We start from the raw sequence: 26,992 nt of genomic DNA on the forward strand, positions 1-26,992 counted from the left end.
AGATGTAAATGACAAGAGAAGCAATAAATTGTATTGCTGGACGAGCACAATACCCTCTGGGTCTAGATGTGTAACAATGTGTGTTTACAGGCTTCTGTTGTAGCACACAGATGTGCTATGGGCAATTAAGAGATTTGGATCTGGTGGATCAGGTGGTCAGCAACATTAGATCTTTGTGTATACTGTACCCTTTTGTTAAAACAGAAAAGGCTTAAGGGTGATAAGGAATGAGCAAAAACTCAGTGGCCCCTTTGGTCCAACCTCTTCACATACCTTTGGGGTCACTGACAACAATGTTCTTAGTGGGTGGACAATGATAGGCTGAGTATAGTGGCGATGACTAGGAGATCCTGCTATGAAGGATACCAAACCTGGATTTCAGCCACCAACTGGGTACAAAATCTGTCAACCTCTTTTCCAGTGTCTCTGCCAGGGAACCAGACCCTGCAGGAGGTGCAGCTGCCCATCATTGGGAACAGGCAGTGTGGGTGTCTTTATGATTTGAACTACGGACCAGGCTCGGTCAATGACAGCATGATCTGTGCTGGACAGCCGAATGGAGGCAAGGATACCTGCTGGGTACAGACACTCCTTCTGCATATATTGCCAGGTTCATTTTTGTTCAATTCACAACATTGTCAAGAAATGCTGATTTCTTCAGACTCTCCCAATGCTTATTAGATGTTTTTCTCTCTATGCAGCCTATTGTATTAGCCCCCCTCTCTCTCAGTACAGTTTTAATGTATTGTAGGGTCCAGTTAGTCAGTGTATACTTACTCCCTCCTTCACTATCCTTGCCTCTAGGGAGATGAAGGGGGACCCCTGATCTGTAAGCAGGGCTCTTCCTGGGTGCAGGCTGGTATTGTGAGGCCAGGAGAGGGCTGTGGCCAGACTGACCTTCCTGGATTGTATACCAGGGTGTCGCAGTATGAAGACTGGATTTATCAGATGGTTGGGATGGCCACTCCAGGCTTTGTCACCTTCAGTTCCAATGGCTCAGATCCTGGGAAGAACTTCACTTGTAGTCCACCAAGCAGTACCCCAATATCTTCAAGCGGTAAGTGATATTTTACCTCAATCATCAGGAAGCAGAGAAGTTTACTATCATACAGCCTTTCAATAGATCATCCTTCACATCTTCCTCTGTCTCCCTGCTGTCGATCCAGAGTGTGGGCAGGCACCTCTCCGTACCAGAATTGCAGGGGGCCAATCTGCACAGGAGGGGTACTGGCCATGGCAGGCCAGTCTGCATTACTCTGGGTACTATATGTGTGGTGGGTCTCTGATCAACCACCAGTGGGTGCTGTCTGCTGCAGGCTGTGTCTACAGGTAACTGGATCTGTTTAACCTTTTTCCTGGTTTTTCTCTTTTTAGATACTTTCACTCCAGTCTTCTGAAAGTGTATTTGAGTAACAGAGTGGAGTTCAGACATAACAGTGATAATGATCTCTCCCTCTCTCAGGATCAGTGATAACAGACAGTTGACAGTTTATCTGGGCAGGCAGAACCAGATGAATTCTAACCCCAACGAAGTGTCTAGGAGGATCACACGGGTCATTCCGCACCCTGACTTCAACTCTACAACCTTCACGAATGACATTGCCCTGCTGAGACTGCAAACCCCTGTCAACTTCACCAACTACATCCAGCCCATCTGTTTGGCTGACAACAGCAGCTCTTTCAGCACTGGCACCAGCTGTTGGGTCACTGGCTGGGGCAACACAGATGACTATAGTGAGTATCCTTAATATTTAAAGAACAATTCATAGCGACTTTACTGTTCAAAAACTGAAATACCGAAGGTTGTTCAGTGTAAGATGCACATATGAGCCTGCTTCACAGGTCAAAGATTATACTGTCACGATATTAGTTCCCCCTCCTTAAGGGTGCTCCAGCCCTATCACTCAAGACTTTATTCTATGCACCTGCTCCCTATTCCCAGCCCACCTTAAAAGCCAGGCGCTGACGCTCATCCGGGCTCTGCTCTGATTTCCATATCGTGCGAGTCCGGGACCTGGAAGCGCCTGGTCCCGTTAAGGTTTTAACCTTGGTTCCCGTTCCTGTTCCCCGTCCGCCGGTTCTGACCCGGCCTTCGTGGTTTTTTAATTCTTGCTCTGATGGATCTTCTGGTTTTGGACTTACCCTGGTGTTTTGGATATTCCCAAAGGACTACTCTCTCGGATTGTTCGCCTCGGCCACACCTCCCCCGTGCACCAGCGCACCTTGGACACACCCCCCTGTCTTCAGCCCCGTTTTCCTGCATGACGTTTCCCTAGTGTTTCCCCACTCCATCGGACTGTGTCGTCCGCATTGGGTCCGGAAAGAACTGTTCGTTACAATACTGCCCTGATGACCAATAATAATACAGGAAACAGCAGTCTATGGCTGCTAACTTATACAAAGCAGATGTTCTTCTTTGTAGAAATGGCAAGTTCATATTAATTCCCAGAACTTACAAATATATTATAAACGACACTTTCATATTAATATCTTAAGATATTAAACAATACTAGGTCATTTCAAAGAACTGTTCCCTAATGAGTGGGAAGCAGTTCTTACAATAAGAAGCAATCGGAGTCTTGAGGATGGATCCAGATTCAGACAAGGGTAAGCGGTCAGTCAGGCGAGAAGTGCAAAGCAGGTGAAAGTAAAACATGGTCCAGAGTCATAATCAGAAGGAAGGCACCAGGTTGAGACCAGAAAACACAGGCAAAAGAACCGCAGGGAGAATCACAGGCAAAAACCAGAAAGTCCACACAAGGTAAACACCACAGACAAGCAAAGGATAACTATAGCTGTGCCTCAGAGCACGAGATTATTGTAACTAGCCCTAAACTGAATGTGAGCAGATGGGATGGATCTTCTTCCACATCAGGTGGTCAATGGCTAATCAGGGAATCCACCTGTGGGATAAGGGCTCCTGGTGAAACGCAGAGACCTTTAGTGTGAGCAGGTTTGACAATGACAGGAAGGTTTTTTTAATAGTTTTATTATGGTCTTTACATTTGTTATTGTTGTCATTATTGTGAAGCTTCAACACACCTTCACTACAATTTACTTCCGTGAACCATACAGACACCCTGCAGTAAATATTCATAATAAACATCCATTTGTCACGGTATTCCCATGGTCCAGTGTAGTGAAGCACAGGAAATCATTTTCAAACCACCCCTCTCTACCCCGCATCATGGCTAATATCTCAACATCCTGTGGTATATTTACAAAGATAAACTTAGGTAATGGTCTCCTGTAAGTAAATGACAGCTCCCTGTGGTAGGGACCTGTTGGGGTGGGTGTGGCAAAATTACCTGGAGGGAGGTCTACCTGGGGGGTAAGCAATGACTTAATGACTAATTTGAGCCATAAACTGGGATCACGGCAGAGAGAGAAAGCTGACGATGACTTGACTTGTCTTTCAGGTTTTTATGCCCAGATTCTACAGGAGGCCCAGGTGCCCATCATGGGAAACAGACAGTGTGGGTGTCTGTATGCTGAGGCCTTTGGAGTAAACAGTATCACTGAAAACATGATCTGTGCAGGAGTACCGGATGGGGGGAATGCCACATGTCTGGTACACACACTTCTCTTCTTTTATTTGTCTCCTCAACTCTCCTTCTCTTCGGCCGCTTAGTGCCTCATATTTCATATCGTCAGATCAATTTTGAAATGGTTTACACTCTGCGATGAGTGTAAATGTTCTCCTTAAGTTCACCTTGGTGCTTGCCAGATGCTCTGCTTTCCTGACAACTTCCACAAACATGTAAGCTAGGTTAAAGGTTAACTGGATAAATTGTCTCTCTGAGCATGTCTGGTGCACACATGGACTGCCTTCTGGAATGTTTCTGGAAAATACATAGGGTTGCAATGACTGTTAATAATGTAATGGATGGCTACATCTCACTCTCACTTGGAATCAGGACAATAAGGTAATAATAATAATAATAATAATAATAATAATAATAATAATAATAATAATCCTTTAGCATGTTGTCTGTATCAGTGTCTGGAACCCCCCTCTCTCAGTGCATTGTTAAGGTACTGTAGTGTCCAGTAAGTGTCTGTATTAACCACCACACCTCTCCTCTCTCTCCAGGGAGACTCAGGAGGTCCCCTAGTCTGCAAACAGGGCTCTGCCTGGATTCAGGCTGGTGTTGTGAAATACAGAGATGGCTGTACTCCTTCCAGTCTCCCTGGTGTGTATACCAGGGTGTCCCAGTACCAGGACTGGATTAATGAGCTGGTTTGGTCGGCCACTCCAGGACTGCTTACCTTCACTTCAAATGGCACCGACACTGATAGCAATTTTACTTGTAGCTCATTGGGCACAACTCCAATTATGCCAAGTGGTAAGTAAATTAAGCAAAAGGAGAAGTATGATTTTCAAAGTTCATTTCTTCCTATATATCTTCTTTGGCCTGTTCCTCCAGAGTGTGGAAAGGCGCCCTTCAGTCCCAGGATTGTGGGGGGTGACTCCGCCCCAGAGGGGTACTGGCCCTGGCAGGCCAGCCTACATTATTATGGGCAACACATATGTGGAGGGTCCCTGATCAACCACCAGTGGGTGCTGACAGCTGCACACTGTGTCAATGGGTAAATAAACCAATTAAACTTTGTTCCAGTCTTTTGACAGTTGGAGTTAAAGTGTGATCTGGAGGTGGAAGTATATTGATCTGAAGAGATATAATTTAGGATAAGTGTATTTGAGTAACAGGAGTGACTTTAGACAGAGTTGTACTAATGACCTCTCGCTCTCTCCAGGATCTCTGACAGACGTCAGTTGACAGTGTATCTGGGCAGGCAATCACAACTTGGATCAAACACTCATGAAGTGTCCAGAATGGTCACAATGGTCATCCCGCACCCCGCGTATTTGAATTTCGACAAAGACGTTGCCCTACTTAGACTTAACAAGCCTGTTTCCTTCACTGCCTACATCCAGCCCATCTGTCTGGCAAGCAATATCAGTTCCTTCCAAAACAGCACCCAGTGTTGGGTCACTGGCTGGGGCAACATAGCTGAGGGAGGTGAGCGTGCTCTATTGACATAAATCCCTTGTTGAAGAGAAGGCAATGGGTAGGAATGGGGCCTGCTTTATTTGTTAAGCATAGTTGGCAGTTTCCACTGAGGAGACATTGGCGGTGGTGTCTGAGAGAACTTCTGAAAAGGGAGAACTACAGGTCTTAATCATGAACTTAAGCTTCCATGCAGGCCCACTGTCTGAGAGATGACAATCTGTCTTGTTTTTCAGTGTTTCTGACGGGCAACCAAGCCCTACAGGAGGTCCAGCTGTCCATCATTGGGAACAGACAGTGTACCTGTCTTTATAACATGATCCCTGTACCAGACCTCATCACTGACAACATGATCTGTGCTGGAGATCTGGAGGGAGGGAAGGGCTCCTGCCAGGTAAAATTTCTTTTCATTTTCTTGCGCTCTTTCTCACCCTCCATCTTTTCCCGTTACACACTTGGTGTCTGGAAGTTTCATTCAGGGAGTCTTCAGAAATAAATCCATACAGAAACACATTAGGAAACATACTGAATTGAAATACCAGGCAAAACATTACTCAAAGAATTAAATTGTCTAAAAATCACTGGGAATACCACAACAGTAGAAAATGATTAAAAGGGTAGCACTCACAAACGTTTTTTCTTTTTATTGTAAGTGCAAATGTGCTTTGCTGTTCAGCCTTCTTCAGAGTGTTAATATAAGAAAGATATTCTTGCCTCCACATTCTTCTTTGAAATTGTCTGCCTGTTCTGATGAGTTATAATTACAATTACAGAACACAAGGTGGTGGTACACCTACTTAACGAGTCACCACTGAAGTGTCTTTTCTACTGAAGAAAGGGAAGTCATTGTCTCATTAAGAGCAAAATTGATAGAACACAGACTGTGTGTTAGACTAGGTCACAACAGGCTCTTTGCAGCAAATATATCTTAGTGTAAATTATAAATCTTAGACACAAACATTACCACACTCATTGCTCGAGTTTTATCATCCCAGTGAAAAACAGTTCAAAAGATGTAGTTACTCATAATTTCATCACAAATTAGCACATCAAAAAGTGAATTAAGTAACACAAAGAAACACAAGTCAGAAATGTTTCCAGACAGTCAATGTCCTCTGTCACGATCGCATTCTTTCTTTCATACCATCTACGGACCTAATATACAGTAAAGGGCTATCAGGTAATGCTTCTGTATTATCTCTCTCTGCAGGGAGACTCAGGGGGACCCCTGGTATGTAAGCAGGGCTCAAGCTGGGTTCAGGCTGGTGTTGTGAGTTTTGCAGTGGGCTGTGCCCGTCCCAGTTTCCCTTCAGTGTTCGCCAGGGTGTCCCGGTTTCAGGACTGGATCAATGAACAGGTGGGGTCTGCCACTCCAGGTCTTCTGACCTTCTCCTCCAATAGCACAGACCCTGACAGCAATGTAACCTGCAGTTCATTGAATCCAGATCCCACTCCTGTGCCTTCTCCAATTTCACCTGGTGGTAGGTGCCATTTTATTTCAGTCTGCTACTCAAGTTTGGTTTCGGTCAACAGACCCTTTTTAACATTCTCTCTCTATCCTATTCATGCAGAGTGTGGGCAAACACGCCTTAATCCAAGGATCGTAGGGGGTGACTCTGCACCAGAGGGGTACTGGCCCTGGCAGGCAAGCCTGCAATATTATGGGTACCATTTCTGTGGAGGGTCCCTGATCAACAATCAGTGGGTGCTGACAGCCGCACACTGCACATACTGGTAATTAAACCCGTTTAACCCTCTTTTTTATCTTGGTGGTTTAAAAATAGGTCTGTAAAACATGCTGTATGAATGCTCTGCAGCATAATGAATGAAGAATTCTGTGCTGTGACTGAGCACAGCTGACTGATGACATTTCTAATTCCAGGATTAGCTCCATGATGGTGCAGGTGTATCTGGGCAAGGAAAGTCAGGAGGGCTCTAACCCCCACCAAGTGTCCAGAGGAGTTGAAAGGATCATCTTGCATCCCAACTTTGATTATATGACTTTAAACAATGACATTGCCCTACTGAAACTGAGCAGCCCTGTCACATTCACAGACTACATTCAGCCCATCTGTCTGGCAGCTAACAGCAGCTCCTTCCACACTGGGACCAGCTGCTGGGTCACTGGCTGGGGAAACATAGCTGATGGTGGTGAGTGTATAACACTGATGTTTACTGCTTTGCTAAACCAGACGCTACTTGAGGGATTTCAGGGATACAATAACAGGAAGGCTAATGGTGACAATATCCTGGTCTAAAGCACCAATCCCACAATGTCATTCCTGCAGCCATCTGCCTGCCTGAAACAATAGTCTTCTATGACCTCTGTCCACCATTACAAAGCACATCTCTGTTCATCCTTTGGTCCTCTCTGCCAACCTCTAGAACACACCAGGCTCCTGCAATTGGACTCCCAGCCTGTAAGACATGGCTGTTAGCTACCAATAACATGTTAATGGTGGATCTTAGATCTTATTATCTGTCTTGTCTTCCAGTAAGTCTGCCAAATAACAAGACCCTACAAGAAGTTCAACTGCCCATCATTGGAAAGAGTCAGTGTGGTTGTATAAGTAACTTGACCTTTGGTGTGAACTTCATCACTGACAACATGATCTGTGCTGGAGTGCTGGATAACAGGAAGAGCCCCTGCAATGTATGAACACTTTGTCTTTTTCTCATCTTTATCCTCCAATACTCTCTTCTTGTCTCAGACTGAGCAGTGTTAAGAAACTTTGAGAATGTTTTCTATAATTATATCTATAACAACTTTCCCTTATCTCTCTGTTTCCAGGGAGACTCAGGGGGGCCCCTGGTCTGTAAGCAGGGCTCCGCCTGGGTCCAGGCCGGTATTGTGAGTTTTGGTTATGGCTGTGCCCGGCCCAATGTCCCAGGAGTGTACACCAGGATGTCCCAGTACCAGGACTGGATCAACAGGCAGGTGGAGATGGCCACTCCAGGATTTGTCCATTTTGATTCCAATGGCATGGATCCTGACAGCAGTTTTACTTGCCCTTCAACAGCTGGTGCACTTGCAAGTGAGTAAAAGCCAGGATATGTCTCAGAAGAACATGACAGAGACCAGAATGAAAGATGTTCATGTAAATATTTTTATCCATCAACACTGATGGCCTCTAAAAATAATCACTAGGAAGTCAAAGCAAGGTATTCTGGAATATTAAGTAATATTAGTGTTATACCCATTCACAGCAACATTTACTTTCTTCTCAAAAGTGTCTCAGTCTCGACAGCACATTTATTGTGAAAGCCCTCCATTCCCCTGTGAAAATCCTCAGGCCAATGAAAAATAATTAAGAGCTCAGGACTGACTATATTATTCAGTGACAGTAAAGTGAGAAGGGCAAACTGAAAGGGGAATCCCCAGAATACAAGGAGAATTAGGAACAACATTCTGGGAAATAGACCTTACTGCACTCTGTTGCAGTTGTGAGGTATCTGCAATTATTCAATTACACCTAACATTGATAGTTATGATTGTAACATTACTGGATTTGCAGCATTCCAGAGAGACAGGAAAGCAGAAGAGGAGAAAGTGTAGCACCATATATCTGAAAGAGGGTCACAAACTTAGCTTGGAGGAATTGAGGGTCTTGGAATGTATTTGATCTAAAAAAAACATTAAACTGGCACTGAGCATGGTACAGACCACTAAATTCTAATGCATACCTTATCAAATACAATGGAATCAGGGACATACAGTATGTGTAAAAGAAAAAAATGGTCCTCATGGGAGATTAAAAATGTTCTCACAAAGATCAGTAAAAACCATGAGGGATATAAGCAGCTGAAACTAAATGGCAGGCATAGCTGTCATCCGCGTCCTTACTCAGTGTGTCAGAGCATCTGCAACAAGACATTCCCATAATGATCTTGAGTTTTTGAGCAATCAAAGTCAGGAAAATCTAGGTATAAGAACTGTTGGGGAGCTGAATTCAAAGTAAACAGGGCTCCAGACTGCGACTGAAATGGTTGCAAATAGGACAAAAAATAAAAATTTGCGACAATAATTTAAAATCTAGTCGCCATTAGCGACAAACACCAAAACTTTTTTTGTGTGTTTTTTGTGTTGATATGTGGTCAAATTTCATCTGGCATTACTTAATTACATCTTTACATTACTTCACCACAGCACACGGCAGTGACTGCTGGTTAAAAGCTAGGAAGCTAAGTAGCTACACACTAGAACAAACGTTCCACACGCGAGCTGACCTGCTAACGATGGCGAAGCGTAAAATTACAGACTTTTTACAAGAGTCTGATTCATCCGTCAACAGGTCTGTACAGTATTTCAGAACTTCGGAGCTTCAGGAATTTGCTTGGTTTAGGTATAATAAGTTAAACAAATGATGTATTGTTTTGTTCTTTTGTTCTAAAGCTGGTCAGGAAGTGGTTTTTCACAGGGATGAATCATTTAAAAAAAGAAAACATTAAATAAAACATGGAGAGAGTCAAAAGCAAAAGCTCATGATTGTGTAATTGCAAAGTGTGCCCCAAGGCAGACACCTTTAGACTGGACTGTGTCTCATGCCTGTGAAAAACCAGCCAAGAAAAATGTAATGCAATTTAATTTAATGATTGCATGCGAAAAATTACCGTTCACAAAATATGCCTCCCAAATCTTGCAAATGAAGAAGAACAGAATGGATGTATCAAAGATGTTTGACAATGACACCTCATGTGTGGAGTTCATTGGGTGTATTGCAGACGAACTATTTTGATTCTGTAATTTGGCAATTAAAAAAAGTCATTTGGCTCCTAAATGTTTCATTTTAGGAGCCAGTGGCTCCCAAGTAATTTTTTTTAGCCTGGAGCCCTGAAAGGTAAATGTCTATAAATGTTGTATTGATTGTACATGCTTTGACAATGCTGCGATTAATCTCTTATGGCACTTTAATATCTGATACACCGCCAGTATGAATGCTGATGCAATAACTTGATATTTTTCCATATGTTGGGGACTCAAGAGATCGTGAATGCAAATATTTTTATACACATAAGTTATACACATACATAGTATACATATTATTTATTATATTTCATGATTAGAAGAGGTTTATTTGGTCAAGATTTTAATTATAAATATATTAGACATAGTGACTTTAAAAACATATCATACTTAAAAGCAAACTGACAAGTTCTGTTAAATAAAAGAGGCCAGATTAAAATAAAAGCTTTGAGTCACTTGAAAGACCTTGTTGCATTCTGTAAATTGCATTAGTAACTAGGAGATGAGCATCTTCACTCAAGATGGTACTGTAGTTAGATCCCTGCTGCAACCCTGCAGTAGACCCAACCTGTAAATACATGCCAGTGACACAAACAGTTAAGCTGCCAGGGCTAGGCAGGACCTGCAGGATGACACCACAGCCAGACAGGGAGTCATGACATAGATGCCAGGAAATTGCCCTGTGGGTTTTATTGGAATAGGAGCTCCTAAGCTAATGAAGCATTTGTGAAGACCCGTATTGGCTACAGTCACATATAAAACTGAAAATAACATTTTTACTAAAGTTTTAAAGACAATTAGTTTAATTTTCAATTACATCAAAGAGGTATCAAAAAGAAAATAAACATGGTTGCAAACTGCTTGTATACGTTGTATAGCTTGTGTTACAGCATAAAAAGCTTTAAAGAACTGTTAGGGTGCTTAATTCAAAGTATAGGATATCTCTAAACCATATTTTGAAACTGTACAGGTCAAATCATAACCAAAAGTTTAAAATGTCAGGACTGTAGACTGTGAAGGAATGAGATGGAGATTAAGAAAGGCAGAATGGGAGAAGAATCTGTTGAGAATATGTGCTTAGAGTACAGAATACATTAATCCCAGGAGTAAGTGAATCCAAGGCTATAAAACAGCAAACAGATTGAAATGCGCGAACAAGCTTCTTTCTTTCAAGAAATGGCTGGATAAGCACCCCGGATCATTGAGCCACTAAAAAACGAATTCTACTAGACCAGGGGTCTCAAATTCAAATGAATATGGGGGCTGCATTAGATAAAATGCATTAATCGGCAGGCTGCATTCACACACAAAATGCATCAAATACTAAAAAAAAAATTAACTGAAACTTAAATTTTTATTTGAAACATGTTGGTTAACTTTACTCAATATACTCGAGATCATGTGAGGTTATTTCTGACGTTCTTCATTCTGGCTATTTTGTTGACAGCGTTTTGCAGAAACCAGAACGTAAACATTAGGCCCGATATCACGTGAAGTAGCCAATCGCAATGTTGCTCGCATATGTTCATTGGTGAGTCTTGAGCATAAAACTGATTTGTTGATCTTCATTAATGGGAAAAACTGTTAGCATCCATACGTATTGGCAAACATTGCTATGATTCTAGCAGACGCAGAGACTAACATCGGAAACCTTTTCTCGTGAAATCTCGTTAAACAATTCTGCACTGCAGTTCCACTAACTCCATCTGGAATTCCTCTAAAACACTATGGACTTCCACAGCAAAAGGAGTGGCAAAGAGTTTTAATATGGTTCAAGAACCTTAAACTCTTTAAAACGTTGCTCAAAATCTTGACGTAGGTTATAAATGACATCTGCATATTCTTTTAAGAACCTGGTTCGACCATTTCTAGTGACTGCAGGGCTGAAAAATGAGCCATGTTGCCATCTGTAAGTTGTTTTGCCCTCAAAGAAAGCTTAAATTTGAATGACTTGACACTGTCATACATCTGTGTAATCACCTGCTTTGTACCCTGGAGCTTCACGTCTAGTGCATTCAGGTGCTCTGTGACATTTGTCAGAAAAGCCAAATGAGATATAAAAGTTGGATTAGCAAGATGAGGAACATCTTTGTTTTTCATTGACATGAACCACACTATCTCCTTTCTTAGAGCAAAAAACCTTAAGCACATTTTCCTGGCTCAGCCATCTAACTTCAGTATGATACAGCAACTCTCCATATTCACTATCTATGCTGGATAGAAAAAAACTTAACTGCCTGTGATTGTGACGCCTTGACTGTATAAAATTAACTGTCTTAACAATAACGGCCAGAACTTCCTTCATTTGTAGACTTTCACTACAGAGTGCTTCCTGGTACGAAATACAATGTATAGTGAAGTGAAGGTGTGAAGGTGCCCAACACACCAAGTTTGATAAATTTTGCTTTCAGTTAACCCACAACACAAACGTTTTCAGAAGACATTCCAGGTACACCGTCCGTCGTCACTGACGTGAGTTTATCCCATTGCAGTCTCGAGTTTTCGATGCATGCTTCCAGTTGTGCCTTTCAGAGGTAGTAAACCTAATAATTCTTCTGTCACGTTCAGGTTGCTGTCGACCCCTCGAATGAATACCGCACAGAATACATTATCTGTTACACCTGTACTCTCGCCAAGTGCAATTGAAAATGCTTCGAAATCTTTAGCGACTACAACCAGTTGCTGATATACATTAGTGGCTAATTCAATAATTTTGCTGGCAACTGTATTTGCAGACAACCTTTATGCCTTCAAATCCCTTTATAAAGCAATCTTTTATGAATTGGCCTTCTGTGAATGGTTGCTATCATTTCACTGATGATGAAGCTTGCTCTTATGGAATCTTCACTTGATATGTTAATATTTGTGAAAACGTTTCGTTGTTGTGCAAGAGCTGCTTTGAGTTGCTGAATGTTTTAATTTAGCATTTTGCCAGTTATCTCTTTATACTGTTCTCGATGCATCCTGTCGTAATCTGCATACATTATACTCCTTTAGCACCGAAATAGATTGCAGACAAATGAGACACTGGATTTTATCCTTCATCTCTGTGACAAAATATAATTTTTTCCCCACTTATCTTGGAAAATTCGTTTTTCTTCTGCAATCGTTCTTTTTCTCGATGATGATGACATTATTGATGGTTAATAAAAGCATAAATATACTACCTACTGTTAGACAGTAAAATATTTTAGTAGCCCTAACTAAGTAGCTAGCACGTACGAACTAGAATTGTATTTACATACTAACTAGAACTGTTACTTAGGTAACAAATGGTAACATCACCGGAAATAAAAATAATAGCGGCATAAAAAATAAGAAAAATAAGTAACATCTGATGAAATGCAGCGGACTGGAGATGGGAGGCTGAATCCAACTGAGAACACTGAGGGTGATGTGTGAGAGATTCCAAAGCTGAAGCTAAGGTCTAAAGCCGGTGGTTTCACTGCTCCACCTATTATTGACTCTTCTCTCTCAATACATCATTAAGCTCAAGTTTGCGGGAGACCCAGACTCAACCCACTACTCACTGGGGGTCAGTATGCCCAGGAGGAGTACTGGCCCTGGATGGTCAGCCTGCATCAGAACGGGAATTATATGTGTGGAGGGACCCTCATTGCCAGCGACTGGGTGATGACAGCTGCACAGTGCTTACGCAGGTAGAACCAGATCCTTTTCAAATTCAGGTCATTTCATCATTCCACGCCTCACTGCCCATTGTGAACATGTGAGCCTCTTATCCTGATTGGAGGATCTCCTCCTGCTGTATCTTAAATGTGGTCTTCTCTTGGCTGGATAGCTTATTCCAAACTCTCAAAACCTTTTCAGTAAAGAAGTGCCTCCTGTTCTCAGTGCGCTTTCCCCAGTAGTTTTGTACTTATGTCCTCTGGTTAAAGTTTCACTGCTGAATAGCATATTGCCTTAAAAATTATGTTAGACTAATGATTGGTTATGATTTTAGATATTGTAACTTTAAGTTCAGACTTGAACAGATCTGACAATCTTGACTTGACAAATGACTTATATATTGCCTTGATATGATGTTAGAAAAGCACTAATGATTGGTTATGATTTTGGATATTGTAACTCAGTTTAAACTTTAACAGATCTGAAAATCTCCCTGAGGTTCACTATTTGAATTGATGTCAACCATGTGTACATTAACCTTCCTCTCTTATTCTCTATCCTTCTACTGTCTCTCCAGCTCAGTCGATGTCAGTGAATGGAGTGTGGGTCTGGGACTGACGGTCCACAACATCTCATATGGCTTCAAAGGATCGGTGAGGGTTCTGGATGTTACCACCAGCAGCCTCAGTGGCTCCAACATCGCCCTCCTGAGACTGGATACAAACGTTTCCTACACTGGCTTCATCCTGCCCATCTGCCTGGCAGGGGCAAGTGTCTCCTTCCCCACTGGCACCGAATGCTGGGTTACCAGCTGGGACAAAGTGTGGGGTACGTGAATGAATGAAATTTAACCTTGAGGGTTAAGAAGAAGGTTGCAAGTTGCCCAGTGCTGACTGTTGTATCCCAGACATAGGTGTCTCACACTGACTGACCACGGCCAGTGGTGCAACCAGTAGGAATGGTCATGGGGGGAACTAGCAGTATTTTACGATACAAAGGACCAGTGTCCCATTTTGAGATAAGAAAAGTCCCAGTAGCCACTAAAATCCTATGTCCATATTGTTTTTTCCAGAAAATCTGGTTCTGAAAGAAGTGAAAATGAAGATCACTCCTTGTGAGAATGTGTCCCCCGCTGACAGTATCTGCACAGAGCCACTGAACCTGGAGCAGGTAAGAAATCAATGAATCATGAACTGTCCATATGCTCAACCTGTATCTGTCTCTTTCTCACATTCTGTTTTGCTCTTCCTGCAGAGAGACTCAGGCAGTCCTTTGGTCTGTAAGCAGGGTTCTGTCTGGATTCAGGCCAGTGTCATTGATGTTAACCAGACAGCCATCACTGGCAACCGCAGTAGCACCGCTGTACGTGCCCTCAGCCCAGGGGTGTTCACCAGGGTATCTCGGTATGAAAGCTTCCTGAGGAGTGTTTTGGGCTCCAGCCTGCCCCTCGTAAACAACACCACTGTTACTCCAACCACAACAGCACCAGTATCCATTGCTTCCTCTACTACAACAACTACTGCAGCCCCCCGTGAGTACAATACCAGATATTTCGACAAGAATGTAATAAGACCCAAATTAGCCCTTTGGCTCACCTGCACTTCTTTCATTTCTCCTGTTTTTCCTTTCTATCATCACTATAGATCGAACATCAAATTCCAGAATTTTGAGGAAAATTAACTTAGCCAATCTATAGCTAAGGCAGATCTCAAGTCCCCGTGGTTTTCTAACCATGGGTCTCACAGGGATCACCAACAGGGTTGAACTGTAACGGTAATGGCAGCACCTAATGTCTTGCCAATCTTTGCTTCAAAGATTGAAAAGATGCCACAGGGTCATCACACTCAGAACGTTCATAAGTAATGTTGTCAGTCTGATGACTCTCTAAAATCAGTGAAAATTAATGATTAAAGAACTCATTATTTTATATTTTTGATGGCGAAGGATGATAGGACTTCATTCGATGCTGTTTTCAATTTCCAAACTTTGAACCAACAACCAGCCTCTCAAATAACTCCAATGCTTCTTTCTACCACTAAGTGATGATCAGGAAATGATCAGGACTTGCAAAGATTTGATATGCAGATTTTTTCCAGGCCCAGGCACCACAAGGTGTGCAGTCTCAAAAGATACCATCCATCACTCCTGATGGCAAGTTGTAGTGCTACAGAGGATATCCTGCATATTCTGTTGTAAAGAGGCCTGTGCAATTAAACTCAATGAAATGGCTGACACGTCACAGAATAAACAAAAGATAACAGAGGAAATGTGCTGAAACAACTGTAAATTTGGTTCAACATGCTATGCAAGAGACAAGATGTCAGAAATATGTGCCTAGTCTAGAGGAACCCAAATCCAGTCCTCAAGAAAAGCTGTTCAGCAGGTATACAGAACATGAAAAGACTTCAGCACGTCAAACTAAGAAAATAATTTCAATTCAGTTCAATTAGGTAATTAGAGGTGGAAGGAAAACCAGAGACTGGAGTTGTGCCCCCTGGTCTGGTCCCTCTAGAGTTGACTGCTGTGTCTTCGTGTCTTGCAGTAAATATCTGTGGGAGACCCAAAATAAACACGCCTCTCCTTGGGGGTCAGCCAGCTTCAGAGGGGTCCTGGCCCTGGATGGTCAGCCTGCACCAGAATGGCAGACATGCGTGTGGAGGAACCATCATCGCCAGCAACTGGGTATTGACAGCTGCACAGTGCTTACCCAGGTAAAGACAACAAGAATCTAACCAGCCCCCGGTGTTGAAACAGTGCTTCTTCACGGGCTGCTGATGAAACCACAGTATGAATTAGTCACAATAACATGGATGTCCTTCCCCAACCAAAACCTGGTGCTGATCTAGAAGTGACCACAGATATTAGCACTCGAGTCAATGCAGGAATGACACTGGGAAAAGGTGACACAGAGCCAGATGTACAATGCAGAAGACGGTATCCGATGGAGGGCTCTCTTTAACAAAAGCCTTTCTGACTGAGGTCAGCTCATCCGGTTGTACAAGTCTCCAGACAGTATGGCGGCATCTTAGCCAAATGGGGATCACCGCTTTGTCTTTTCTCAATGTAAAAACAATGGTGCTCTGAAATGAACCCTTTTTTAAAAAAAGTATGCATCATTTCAAGCAGGAGAACCTATTGCAGGAATATCTGCAAAGGGCTGGAAGAGCTTCTTAGTTACAGTGATTTGTGGCTGGGCAGTGGGCATTAATGTAACTGCATAGAGAGAAATGGAACAAACTAATTTGTTGATAATATTACTATTTGGTAGCCTTCACGAACAAATCAGCCAGAATAGCTGGCTCTTAGAGACATCATTCAGATTCTTCTTCACTTGGAGAGAAGTGAAATGATAATTTTGTCTTAGAATTCTTGGACAGCATATTTACAACAAAATCAGATATTTCAACTATGAATTAACATCTCCTCAGTATACAAGACACATAATCTTTTATTGACTAGGTAAACTTGATTGTACACAGAGTAACACTGATTTCAAGTACGGAAAATCCAGAAAGGAAGTAATATTTTAGCTTCTTTAGCTTACTACTTAAGACAATCTGTCTATGAAAGAGACATTTTTTACTTTGGACTGAGTAAACAAGAAGGTTGCATGTTAAGTGCAGCTGATTCACTTTACTGATGGCCATGATAGTGGAAGTCTAGCATGAAACTCTACATACAAAGACATGTAAATATAGCTTGTACAACTTTCTCTCTACCATTCCAGCTCTGTAAATCTCAGTGAATGGAGGGTCTATGTAGGAAGACTGAAGCAAAATGGTACAAACCCCTTCGAGAGATCCCTAGGGGTCCTGGACGTTAAATCCAGCCAGCAAGGTGGCACCAACATTGCCCTCCTGAAATTGGACGCCAATGTCTCCTTCACTGACTACACCCTACCAGCCTGTTTGGCAGGGGAGGCAATCTCATTTGCTCCTGGCACCAAGTGTTGGGTCACCGGCTGGGGCAACACAGCTGGGACAGGTGAGTCTGGGATATAGTCCAGGGTTACAAAACAGGATACAGATTTCACAGCGTGGACAGTGCTGTTTTATCATTGATCAAGGTACTTCTTTTAAACTGGTCCATCCTGCACAGTAGAGGTGTACCAGAATTCCTTGGGGTGGGGTTCCCCAGTTCCCCAGTGTGGGCAGTGCTGTTGTGTCCATGATTAAGGTGGATCACACAGACTGCTCCATCCTGCACAGCCGTATGCAGGGGTATCAGTATTCTTTAGAACAGGGTTAGGTAACAAATGACCAGTGTCCCATCTATCAGAAAGAAATCGTGAAGGGTAAAATGTCCTCTTGTTGTAATAAATTAAATTATACGTGTGTCTCTGTGACTGCAGGAGAACAAGCCCTACAGCAATTAAACACAACGATTGTTCCATGTGTAACTGCGTCCTCAGACAGCAGCATCTGTATTGATTCCTTGTTCCTCGAGCAGGTAACCCTACCTATATTCCTTCTTCTATTGCTCTTCTGACTATTTTTTGGAGTTCTGCTGGCACAATGCTTGATTGGGGATATTTTATACTGTAATAATAATAATAGAGGTGGTCAGTCGTTCTCTGTGCTGACCCCCACCATTTTTCTCTCTCTGTGTAGGGAGACTCTGGGGGGCCCTTGGTCTGTAAGCAGGATGCCTGGGTTCAGGCCAGTGTCATTGCCGTTAATGAAACAGCTTCCTCTGTCAAGCTCAGCGGTGCTCAGGTCCGCGCAGTAAAAGTCGGATCTTTCGTCAAGGTGTCACAGTTTGTGACCTTCCTACGGGCAAACGTACCCAACCTGCCTGTGGTAACTCCCAAGACTGACACCACTAACAAGCCCAGCTCATATGCTGTTCCCCAAAAGTCCCACTCTGCTTTCTTCCTGGCGTCCCTGCCCTTTGTTCTGGTCACCTGGATGTCCACACTGTGACCACGCCCTCTTTCACTGATACCCTCGGCCAAACACAGCAGCTGCATCTGGTTGAATTCCATAAATCTGAAATCAGTTTGTACCCCTACATACCTCAGCCTAACTGCAGAATTCAATTCTGGACTTTCTTATCTACTGTACGTCTGGGATGAAGGAGTGTTTGTTGCACTTAGAGATTTTGCTGACAAAAGCACTTAACTAAGATTATTTGTCAAGATTATTGACAAAGATGATACATAATTGCTAAAAAATATTTTTCTGATTTTGCCTGCTTTGAAATATACAAAATGAATTACAGTATGTTAATTTATATATCTGTATAGTAAACATTTTAGAATCCACATAGCTTCTATCTATGTAAATCAATGTTCTTGCAATGTGTGCTGATTTTTTCAAAACATTGTAATTAAAAAAATAAAAAAAATAGAAAAGATAAAGGAGTATCTGTTTATCACCACAGGAATTCTGCAGTTGCAGGTATTTGCCATACATCAACACCCACTGGGCCCGAATATAGCAATAGGTTCTGTCCTGCAGAGAATCCAGTTAAGAGACAAATGAAGGGAGATTGTCACAGCCAACATTCCTCCCCTAGAGTGCGCTCCACTACTCTTGTCATTAGTTCCGAGATTGATGCTATGTTCCCCAGATGTAGCCTGTTACACCTACTGCTATTTAATGTCTAGCTCCTTTAGTCCTCTGGGCTCAACATTAGGTTACCGATGTCGAGAGGCCCTCCTAGCACCAGGATACCATACGTCCGTCTCCTGAGGGCTCAGACCTCATCCCCGACACCTCCCGTTTCCTGAGCCCGGGACCTGGAGGAACTCGCCATGTCATCCTAGGACCTCCATGTTTTTAGTGTATTTGTGTTTTCCCTGTTCCCGGGGATTTTAACCTTGATGCGTCAGAGGATGGATTTATTGCTGATGGACTCATGGACTGTGCCCTGACCTGCCTTTGGACCTGCTCGGATTTGGATGCCATTCTTTGTCTCCTCTGCTCATTATCTCACGGACTGTCACTATTATTTTGTGCACCATTAAACCCCTGTGTGTTTTCCCATACCACACCTCCTGTTTCCTCTAGCTCTCATCGCATCACATAGGGTCTACTACAAAACCCGACACAGACTACAGAACCTGTCCGTAACAGGAGATAATAAGGAATTGTAATGATAGAACTCCATTAGGTGGGTATATATATCAATGAATCAGTCGATCAGTATTTCATCTGCTTCAGCTACCTTCACAACAGATTGCTACAGAACGCTTTATAGTCTTGTATAGCTGTTGTAGAAATCAGTCAATGATCAGCTTCTTGAACTGAGCAGGAAAGCAGACCTTATGTTTGCATACAGGAGCACAGTACAGAATACAGTTCTGAAAATGAATACAGCAGTGTTTCCCTTTTTATACAATGAGAGCCACATCAATTTAAGAGAAAGCCTAAACAACAGCAGATATTCCAGCAGAAAAACATCTACAAGGTTTTTTCTTAGTAGTTTCAACTGTTTGTGTACCAAGAGAACATTTAGTTTCAAAATTGAACGCCTGATAGACATTCATGGGAGTCTTGAGCGATTGCAGCCATCAGCCAGCTACTCACCAAGGCTAAGGATAATTATGAGAACAGGGCCCATTGTTTTTTTCTCAGGGCACAAAATTCGTATCCCTTTGGATTTCTTCACTGTGAAACATAAAGCCATATTTCACCATGTGGACACAGAGGAGAGGAAAATAAAAACATTCCAGGGGGAAAAAAGAAACCTGAGGGTCTCAGGCCTGATGGCTGATTTCCTTCAAGGCAATGGGTTTGTGGTGCTATAATTATAATAAACCATGGACACACCTGGCCAGATCCATGACTTTCCAGCTCTCCTGGGTGTTTCTCCACCCCTTGCAATGATATTTCGACATTCACTCTAGGTCTGGTGCAATTGCTCCCAAATTTGTAAACAAACCTCCATGAACAGCAGACACCTGTCACCAGTGGTGTGTCGGGGTAATGCAACAGTAGGAGTCTCTGCAGAAGATGGCCACTAGGGGGCATTCGCCCCTGAAATGACTCTTACACCGATTCAGAAATCAGGATAGGATGCTGGCTTTGTTTCAGCGTTTGTGCAAATTAACAAAGAAACACTTTAAAATTATTTCTGCAGCACGACTACACCCTTGAACACAATCACTTTATTACATCAGAGGTGGCTGGTTAGCTCACTTGTATACAGCATGGTTCTAATAATGCTAAGGTTGTAAAGCACAGTGGTGGCAGCATCCTGTTGTGAAGGTGTTTCTTTTATTAGGATAGAAGGGAAGATGGGTGGTGCAAAATACAAGTCTTGAAGAAAACCTGCAGCCCTCAGCCAGGAAGTTGAAAATGGTTCACCTTTCAACATGACAATGACCCAAAGCACACCGCCAATGCAACCATACAGTGGCTGATGGACAGAAAGGTGAATGTATTTGAGTGGCCTAGTGAGAGCCCTGACTTAAATCTCATCAAAAATCTTTGGAATGACTTGAAGAGGGCAGTCCATCAACAGTCACCACGCACTTTGACTGAGCTTGAACAATTCTGTAAGGAGGAATGAGCAAATATTCCTTCCTCTAGGTGTGCAAAGTTGGTAGAGATGTATACAAACAGACTCAAGGCTGTAATTCAAGCAAAAGGTGCTTCCACCAAATGTTAACTCAGGGGGTGTTCTATTATTCAACCTAAATATTCTACTTTTTTACTTTTTCAGAAATGTTTTTTAACTTGGATGTTGCATGGTACAATTTGTAAATAAAACTGAAAAAAGCCTAATTTTATTTGCCTTCTTTAGGGCAACAAATGTGAACATCTTGAAAGGGGGTGGTGACTTTTTAAATGCACTGTACCTCAGATAATCACTTTCTAAACTATATACATTACTGAAAGGGGGTATATTGTAATAATGTAATATATACATTATTGTTCTTCTCCTCAGTCTCTTTGTTGTCTCTCTCAGTTTATCCCTATTCTCTCTCTAGTCCTCTTCATTTCTTTCCACTTTATACATGTAACTGCCCTGTTGAAATTAAACTGTCCTTGAAGAGGCCCAAGCTCTGAAATGAGCATCAAAGTTGTGATGTCTGTATTATTCAGTGGACTTCTGAATTTTGCTTTAATTCTGTTTTGTGCCATGAATCCAATTCGACACTGCATTTCGAATGGACAACGACCTCACTGTACTGTATGTGGCAGAGTAAACGTCAGTGTCCGCTCTTCCAGTTGTTTCTGCAACTCACGCAGCTTATTGGTTCTTATAGCAGAGTTGCTGAAAAAAATGCCCTCAAGTTTTGCGGGAACTTTTATACTTATTCCACAGATCTGGCTGCATCTGGCTAGCAGCAATTTGGTTAACTCTGAATTGAATTCTTCGCTGAGTGTTTGAACACCTCCTTGGCTGCTTTCTCACATTATAGTAACCCCATCTGTGCATACTGCAACAAGTTTGCTTCACCTTGTCTTTTGTGCATGTACCTTATATAAGTAATGAGCTGCTGTTACTTTTATCAGTGGACTCATCCAATATTAAGAAAACACAGGCCTTCTCCCTACATAGGCGTCTAACTCTTCTAAGAGTGTGCTTGCCATAGCTTGATGCTTCAACGAAATTCGAATTGGCTAACTCGTTTTCTGCAACAAAGTACGCTGCTTTAAGTGACCTGTTTCTCATCCTCCATTGGTACGGCTTAGATTGCCCCAGCCATAGCATTCTTAGCTGATTCCTCCTCACACTTTCGTTTGAGTGCTGCATTATGAGCAACTGCATTCGAGTGTCTAATTAATGTAGACTTTGTAAACCTCACACTACTGAACACGTTGCAAACTGAGCAGCTCATTTCTCCATCTTTCATTTCGAGCCATGGATATATTTTCAGCCAAATTGCCTGAAACCTATCTGCGCACTTTCTCCTTCCTGTTTCTTTTGTGAATCTCCTCATCACCGTCATTACATTTTTCAGGGTCTGATGCAGTTTTCTGTGGAGGCTCACTTTCTTCAGAAGCAGATTTTTTTTTCAGCCAACATTCCATTTTTTATCGAGTTTATTAGCTAAATGTTGAAGATCTCCCATTAAAAAAACTTAACCGATTCCAAATCCAAATCACTCTGTTTTCTATACCTATATGTCTGCCTATAACAAGTGTGAGATGTGAAACAACCACACAAAGAGCGCATTGTCACTGAATTATGCAGTAGTGCTTTGCAACATGCTAGGAAAACTCAATCTGACAGAGAATATGTGTGGATTGATTTACGCTGATTCTATCTGGGAGATGGCTTGCCAATAAACACGTGCAGGACATTCTCGCATTAGAAATGCTGGATTTGTGGGAATAACTACAATCGTGCGGCATACCAACGATCACGCTCAGAAATTCAAGCTCTGCCGGCACACAGGTGAATGATGCAAAAATAAATAAGTCTGTATGGCAGTGCTGAGGTCATTACGGCCCATTCTCTGGAGAGATCCAACCCACTGTTGGCTGTAAAACTACTCTGTTTTATGAAAAACCTGAAACTTACACACACTTTCATCTTTATACAGGGAGGCATTTTACACAAACAAAAAGGGTATCAATTCTTAAACATAATAAAGGGATGCATTATAGTTACAACAATATTAATTGAGCACCTTTTGAAACAATCATCTTGCAGTGCTTTACAATCCTTAAATACATTATTACTATGAATTCTCTAATAATAAACGTCTCTGAAAGCAATTCCTTTAAAAAAGTATGTCTATCTTAGGCAGAGAGTATTTGTAATCTTAAGTCAGAGGTATCAAACTATTCAATTCCTGAAAGAAACAGTGCAGGGATGGTTAACAGATCGCCTTATATCTCCCTTTTCTAAAAATTGGGAGGTTAGCAATAAATTCATAAAGTCGTCAGGGCTGGATGAAAACTTTACAGGGTTTTTTCAAGGTCTCTTGCGCTTCATTAATCAAAACAGTCACTTCGTTAAAGGGGCCCTCAACTAGAAAACACGGGAATCTAGTTTGTAAGCGTCTAGGATAAAATTAAAAGGTTAAAAATTCGTATTAAATAATTCGAGAAATTACCTAAATCCAGAAGACAGCAGTCCGAGTTGTTCGCTCTAGCGCGAGCCAGATTCGTTAGGGTCAAACAGAGGCCAGTGGCGCGAAAATAAAGTGACGCTGAAGACGGAGTCAAACCCGTTAGCGAAATGTCACCTTTTACTGAGGTAAAATTTAGACATAGTGCATTAAAACGTACTTTTCTGAGGTAAAATAGCGGGTTTACCATATGGAAATGCTAGAATTGCCTCTTCAAACTATAAAGGTAACGGTGTAAATATATCGCCGCTGTTGGATCTGAAGGAGGAAGGACGGATTACTACAAACTCCATTAAAATACACAATTGTATAATAATCAGATAAAAGGCAAATATTATTGTAAATCTTTAACCATTCGGGAGACTAACACAGGCCACACGAAACCTGGGTTTACTCAATGTTGAAAACGTCCGTAATGACCACAAACCCTTTCTCTGTTAATACATTTAAAAAATAACAACTTACCCACTCAGAAGCTTTAAAATTGCACGATGAAAGGGCTGTAAATCACCGAAGAGATAAAAAAAAATATATCGTGGAAGTGAGAATCAGGCATCCGAGTTCGTGTACATGGCTCCACCTGCCTGTCCGCAGTTCTACCCCGCGTTGCTGCCAAAAAAAAAGTAACGGTTTACCGACGTTTGTTCCGTTGCAGTTTTTTAAAAAGGTGGGGAAAAGGAAAGTGGTGAAAATACATTATTTGATTCAATACTGATCTGTCAATGCATTTAGCGCCTGTTAGTGTTAGAACCGTTGGACAGCGAGCCCACTGTGAGCCGGTTCTGGTTAGGAATTCATGTGAGCAAAAAGAAAACATTTTGTTAATTTATACAGACATACTGAAGGCTCCGCCTCTCTGCAAAACATCGTGATGAGATCACTATCAATGTCAAATTAAAAGGGACAAGTCGATGAATTAAGCGCACTTCAGAAGTCAGTTATGGCCAATTTCTTGTAAAAGCAATGAAACTGCTTATGTCTCAACGCCTCAGTCTTTACTTGGTAAATTATTTTAAGGTCCTCTACACCGAAACTAATGTACAGTTTAGAAGCTGCTTCCCTTATTGAATATTGTAGCGTCCCAGAAGCGGGCTGCCCTGTAAGTCTGAGGATTTGATCCCCAGTCTGCCCAGTTCCAGCAGACTCACTTCGCCTTTCCCCCTTCCTGTTAGAAGAGGTTACTGATGGTGGAGGGTGGGACTACAGTTCAATTCAAGATGCTTTATTGGCATGACTGATGGGTACAATCAGTGTTGTCAAAGCAAATAAAATTAACATGAAACAAAACAAAAAATAAATATAAAATAAAATCTACAGACATTTATAACGAAGATATATCATAAAATATATACATATTTTACATATATATACATATAATTTACATATAATGTAAACATATGGAGCATTATTGGGACACAGCCTCACTGTCCTCAGGCTGGGACAGGAGATCACATACTGGGTTGCCAGTTCAACTGAGTTCCCTCCTCCCTCTCCCAGTCGGATTAGGACCCGTTGTGATTCTGGCAGGTGTGGGAACTCTGGGATTAGATTTCTGAATTTAGGGAAGAATGTTTCTCTAATCCCAGAATATCAGAATATCTGCCACAGTGCAGAAGAAAGTGCACCACTGTCTCTATGTACTTTCAGAAGGAGTTTGTTCTGTCTGTGTTTCTGGTACGCCACCTGGAGGCAGAAATTTCTGAGTGGAGGATTCTTCAGACTCACGAGTGAATTTGTAAGTGCTATTGGATGTGTGTGTGCATGTGTGTATGCCCATATGTTCATCAGTACTCCCCCGACCTACATCATAACCTGTTTCTTTCCACAAGTCAAGCAGGAGGAAGTGCTCTGAAATATATACATTTAGTTATGTAAGACATGCAAGGAGAGACATGCAAGTCACATTTCTGAGAGCTTTATGTTGAGAAACAGGTTTGTCACTGGTAGGGGCGTATATATTCTCAGAAGGAGTTTGTTCTGCCTGTGTTTCTGGTATGCCAACCTGAAGGCAGAAAATAGCATTTCTGAGCGGCGGGTTCTTCAGTCTCACGAGTGAACTTGTAAGTGCTACTGGACATGTGTGTGCATGTGTGTGCGTGTGTATGCTCATATGTCTTTCAACACACCCCTGACCTACATCATAACCTGTTTCTTTCCACAAGTCAAGCATGAGGAAGTGCTCTGAAACATATACTAATATATTAAATATTAGTTATGTTAGACATGCAAGGAGTCACACTTCTGAGCATTTTATGTTGAGAAACAGGTTTATCAGTGACAGGAGTGGATAGTATCCTTTAGGTTTCAGGGAAGGAAGGGACATTCACAAGGCTTTCATCTTTTAGTAGGGATAACAATTTGTGAAAAAGTAGTCTGTAATTACTTTTCTACAAAAAAGCCTTTCAATGAAAAGTTAGGATGGTTATATCTACCTTGAGATAGCTTGGTTGTGGTTATCAGTGCTGACACTAAACACTCATGGGTACCCTGGGAGGCTATGGGGAGGCAATGTTGTGCAGCCAGTTGAGGATACCCAGGCCCAACCCCAGTGACGCTCAGCTGATTGTGGGTTCCTTGTAAGACAAATTAATAACACTTTATTGGCCATATACAATTTCTTGTATTAAGAATTTGTCTTTTTCACATACCTCAACTTGCTCTCCACAAGACACACAGACAGGGAGAGAAGCTTGGCATCAGAGTGCAGGGTCAGCCATTTATACAGCGCCCCTGGAGCAGCTGGGGTTAAGAGCCTTGCTCAGGGGCCCAACGGAGTAGGATTCTTCTGCTGGCAACTGGATTTGAACCAGCAATCTTCCAGCCACAGGCGCAGATCCTTAGCCACAGAGCCAATGCCCACAAAACACACTTTCTGTGTTTGTGAGTGTGTTAGTAGCTCAGAACACTCCAGTTCCTCTTGTCATTTTATTTTATATTTGCCTCTACCTGTAATTGATTTGTGTCCTAATGTTTTTTCTGCTTTTTTCTTTTTAAAGTCACAGGCTCAAACTTCTTATGTTAAGATGAGTTTGACTTAAAAATGACCATCTTAAATCTTTAAAATCACTTCAAATATAGGCAAAAAGATAAAGGAGACAACAGAGAATCCCTCAGCAATCAACACACGACAGAAGAGGAGACATAGAGATAGAGAGATAACAGAATAATAACACAATAGTGGCAGGACCTTTAACTCTGCAGTATCTCCACAGGCAGTGGAATGGCTTTCGGGTGAAGGCCCTGAAACTGCATTTGGGAGTGACAGTGACACATTAAAGGTTGTAATTAAGAGAAAGCGCCTGTGATTTTAGCAAGAGTACTCAGATTGGCAGAGCAGGAAATACATATTTTAAAGCTGGTATTGCCCTGAGAGAAAATAAAAACGGAAGCAATTAATTAATGTAGTGTCGACGTTTCTGGAACCCTGTAATCTTCATCTTAGAGATTCACTGATTTTTTTACCCAGAAATCAGCATGAAAGCTTTAGTCCCTCATGAGGTGATGGGTTTTTTCATCACCAAAATTTGAACCAACTATTTCTGGACCTTGATATTATTATATCAGGTCTGTGGTACAAAG

The 26,992-nt window shown here is 42.0% G+C and overlaps 1 protein-coding gene and 1 long non-coding RNA gene across 3 annotated transcripts in view; one reads left to right on the forward strand and one right to left on the reverse strand.

The window, feature by feature from the left end:
- Nucleotides 1–26,992, forward strand: part of LOC148659709 (ovochymase-like) — a 77,212-nt gene that overhangs the window by 13,039 nt on the left and 37,181 nt on the right. Inside the window, exons 13-34 of one of the 2 annotated variants that reach the window (XM_088637406.1) lie at nucleotides 422–579; nucleotides 805–1,057; nucleotides 1,167–1,329; nucleotides 1,463–1,734; nucleotides 3,420–3,571; nucleotides 4,094–4,346; nucleotides 4,428–4,590; nucleotides 4,759–5,024; nucleotides 5,249–5,406; nucleotides 6,223–6,493; nucleotides 6,584–6,746; nucleotides 6,895–7,163; nucleotides 7,508–7,665; nucleotides 7,804–8,047; nucleotides 13,247–13,415; nucleotides 13,961–14,211; nucleotides 14,456–14,553; nucleotides 14,638–14,914; nucleotides 15,926–16,094; nucleotides 17,111–17,367; nucleotides 17,735–17,832; nucleotides 17,994–19,372. In XM_088637406.1, coding sequence (XP_088493532.1) covers nucleotides 422–579; nucleotides 805–1,057; nucleotides 1,167–1,329; nucleotides 1,463–1,734; nucleotides 3,420–3,571; nucleotides 4,094–4,346; nucleotides 4,428–4,590; nucleotides 4,759–5,024; nucleotides 5,249–5,406; nucleotides 6,223–6,493; nucleotides 6,584–6,746; nucleotides 6,895–7,163; nucleotides 7,508–7,665; nucleotides 7,804–8,047; nucleotides 13,247–13,415; nucleotides 13,961–14,211; nucleotides 14,456–14,553; nucleotides 14,638–14,914; nucleotides 15,926–16,094; nucleotides 17,111–17,367; nucleotides 17,735–17,832; nucleotides 17,994–18,305 — 4,574 coding nt within the window. In that variant the 3' untranslated portion in view covers nucleotides 18,306–19,372. Of the gene's footprint in view, nucleotides 1–421; nucleotides 580–804; nucleotides 1,058–1,166; nucleotides 1,330–1,462; nucleotides 1,735–3,419; nucleotides 3,572–4,093; nucleotides 4,347–4,427; nucleotides 4,591–4,758; nucleotides 5,025–5,248; nucleotides 5,407–6,222; nucleotides 6,494–6,583; nucleotides 6,747–6,894; nucleotides 7,164–7,507; nucleotides 7,666–7,803; nucleotides 8,048–13,246; nucleotides 13,416–13,960; nucleotides 14,212–14,455; nucleotides 14,554–14,637; nucleotides 14,915–15,925; nucleotides 16,095–17,110; nucleotides 17,368–17,734; nucleotides 17,833–17,993; nucleotides 19,373–26,992 lie in introns of those variants that run through there. The other variant, XM_088637405.1, reaches the window with a different exon arrangement.
- On the reverse strand, nucleotides 5,075–24,722 carry LOC148659710 (uncharacterized). The gene is made up of 2 exons (XR_015939763.1): nucleotides 23,879–24,722; nucleotides 5,075–5,496 (listed from the first exon to the last, which is right to left on the reverse strand). It is a non-coding gene; the product is annotated as an uncharacterized LOC148659710 (long non-coding RNA).

This window comes from Lepisosteus platostomus, chromosome 6 (assembly GCF_059453375.1).
Source record: "Lepisosteus platostomus isolate fLepPlt1 chromosome 6, fLepPlt1.hap1, whole genome shotgun sequence".
In the NCBI taxonomy this organism is placed as follows: Eukaryota; Metazoa; Chordata; class Actinopteri; order Semionotiformes; family Lepisosteidae; genus Lepisosteus; species Lepisosteus platostomus.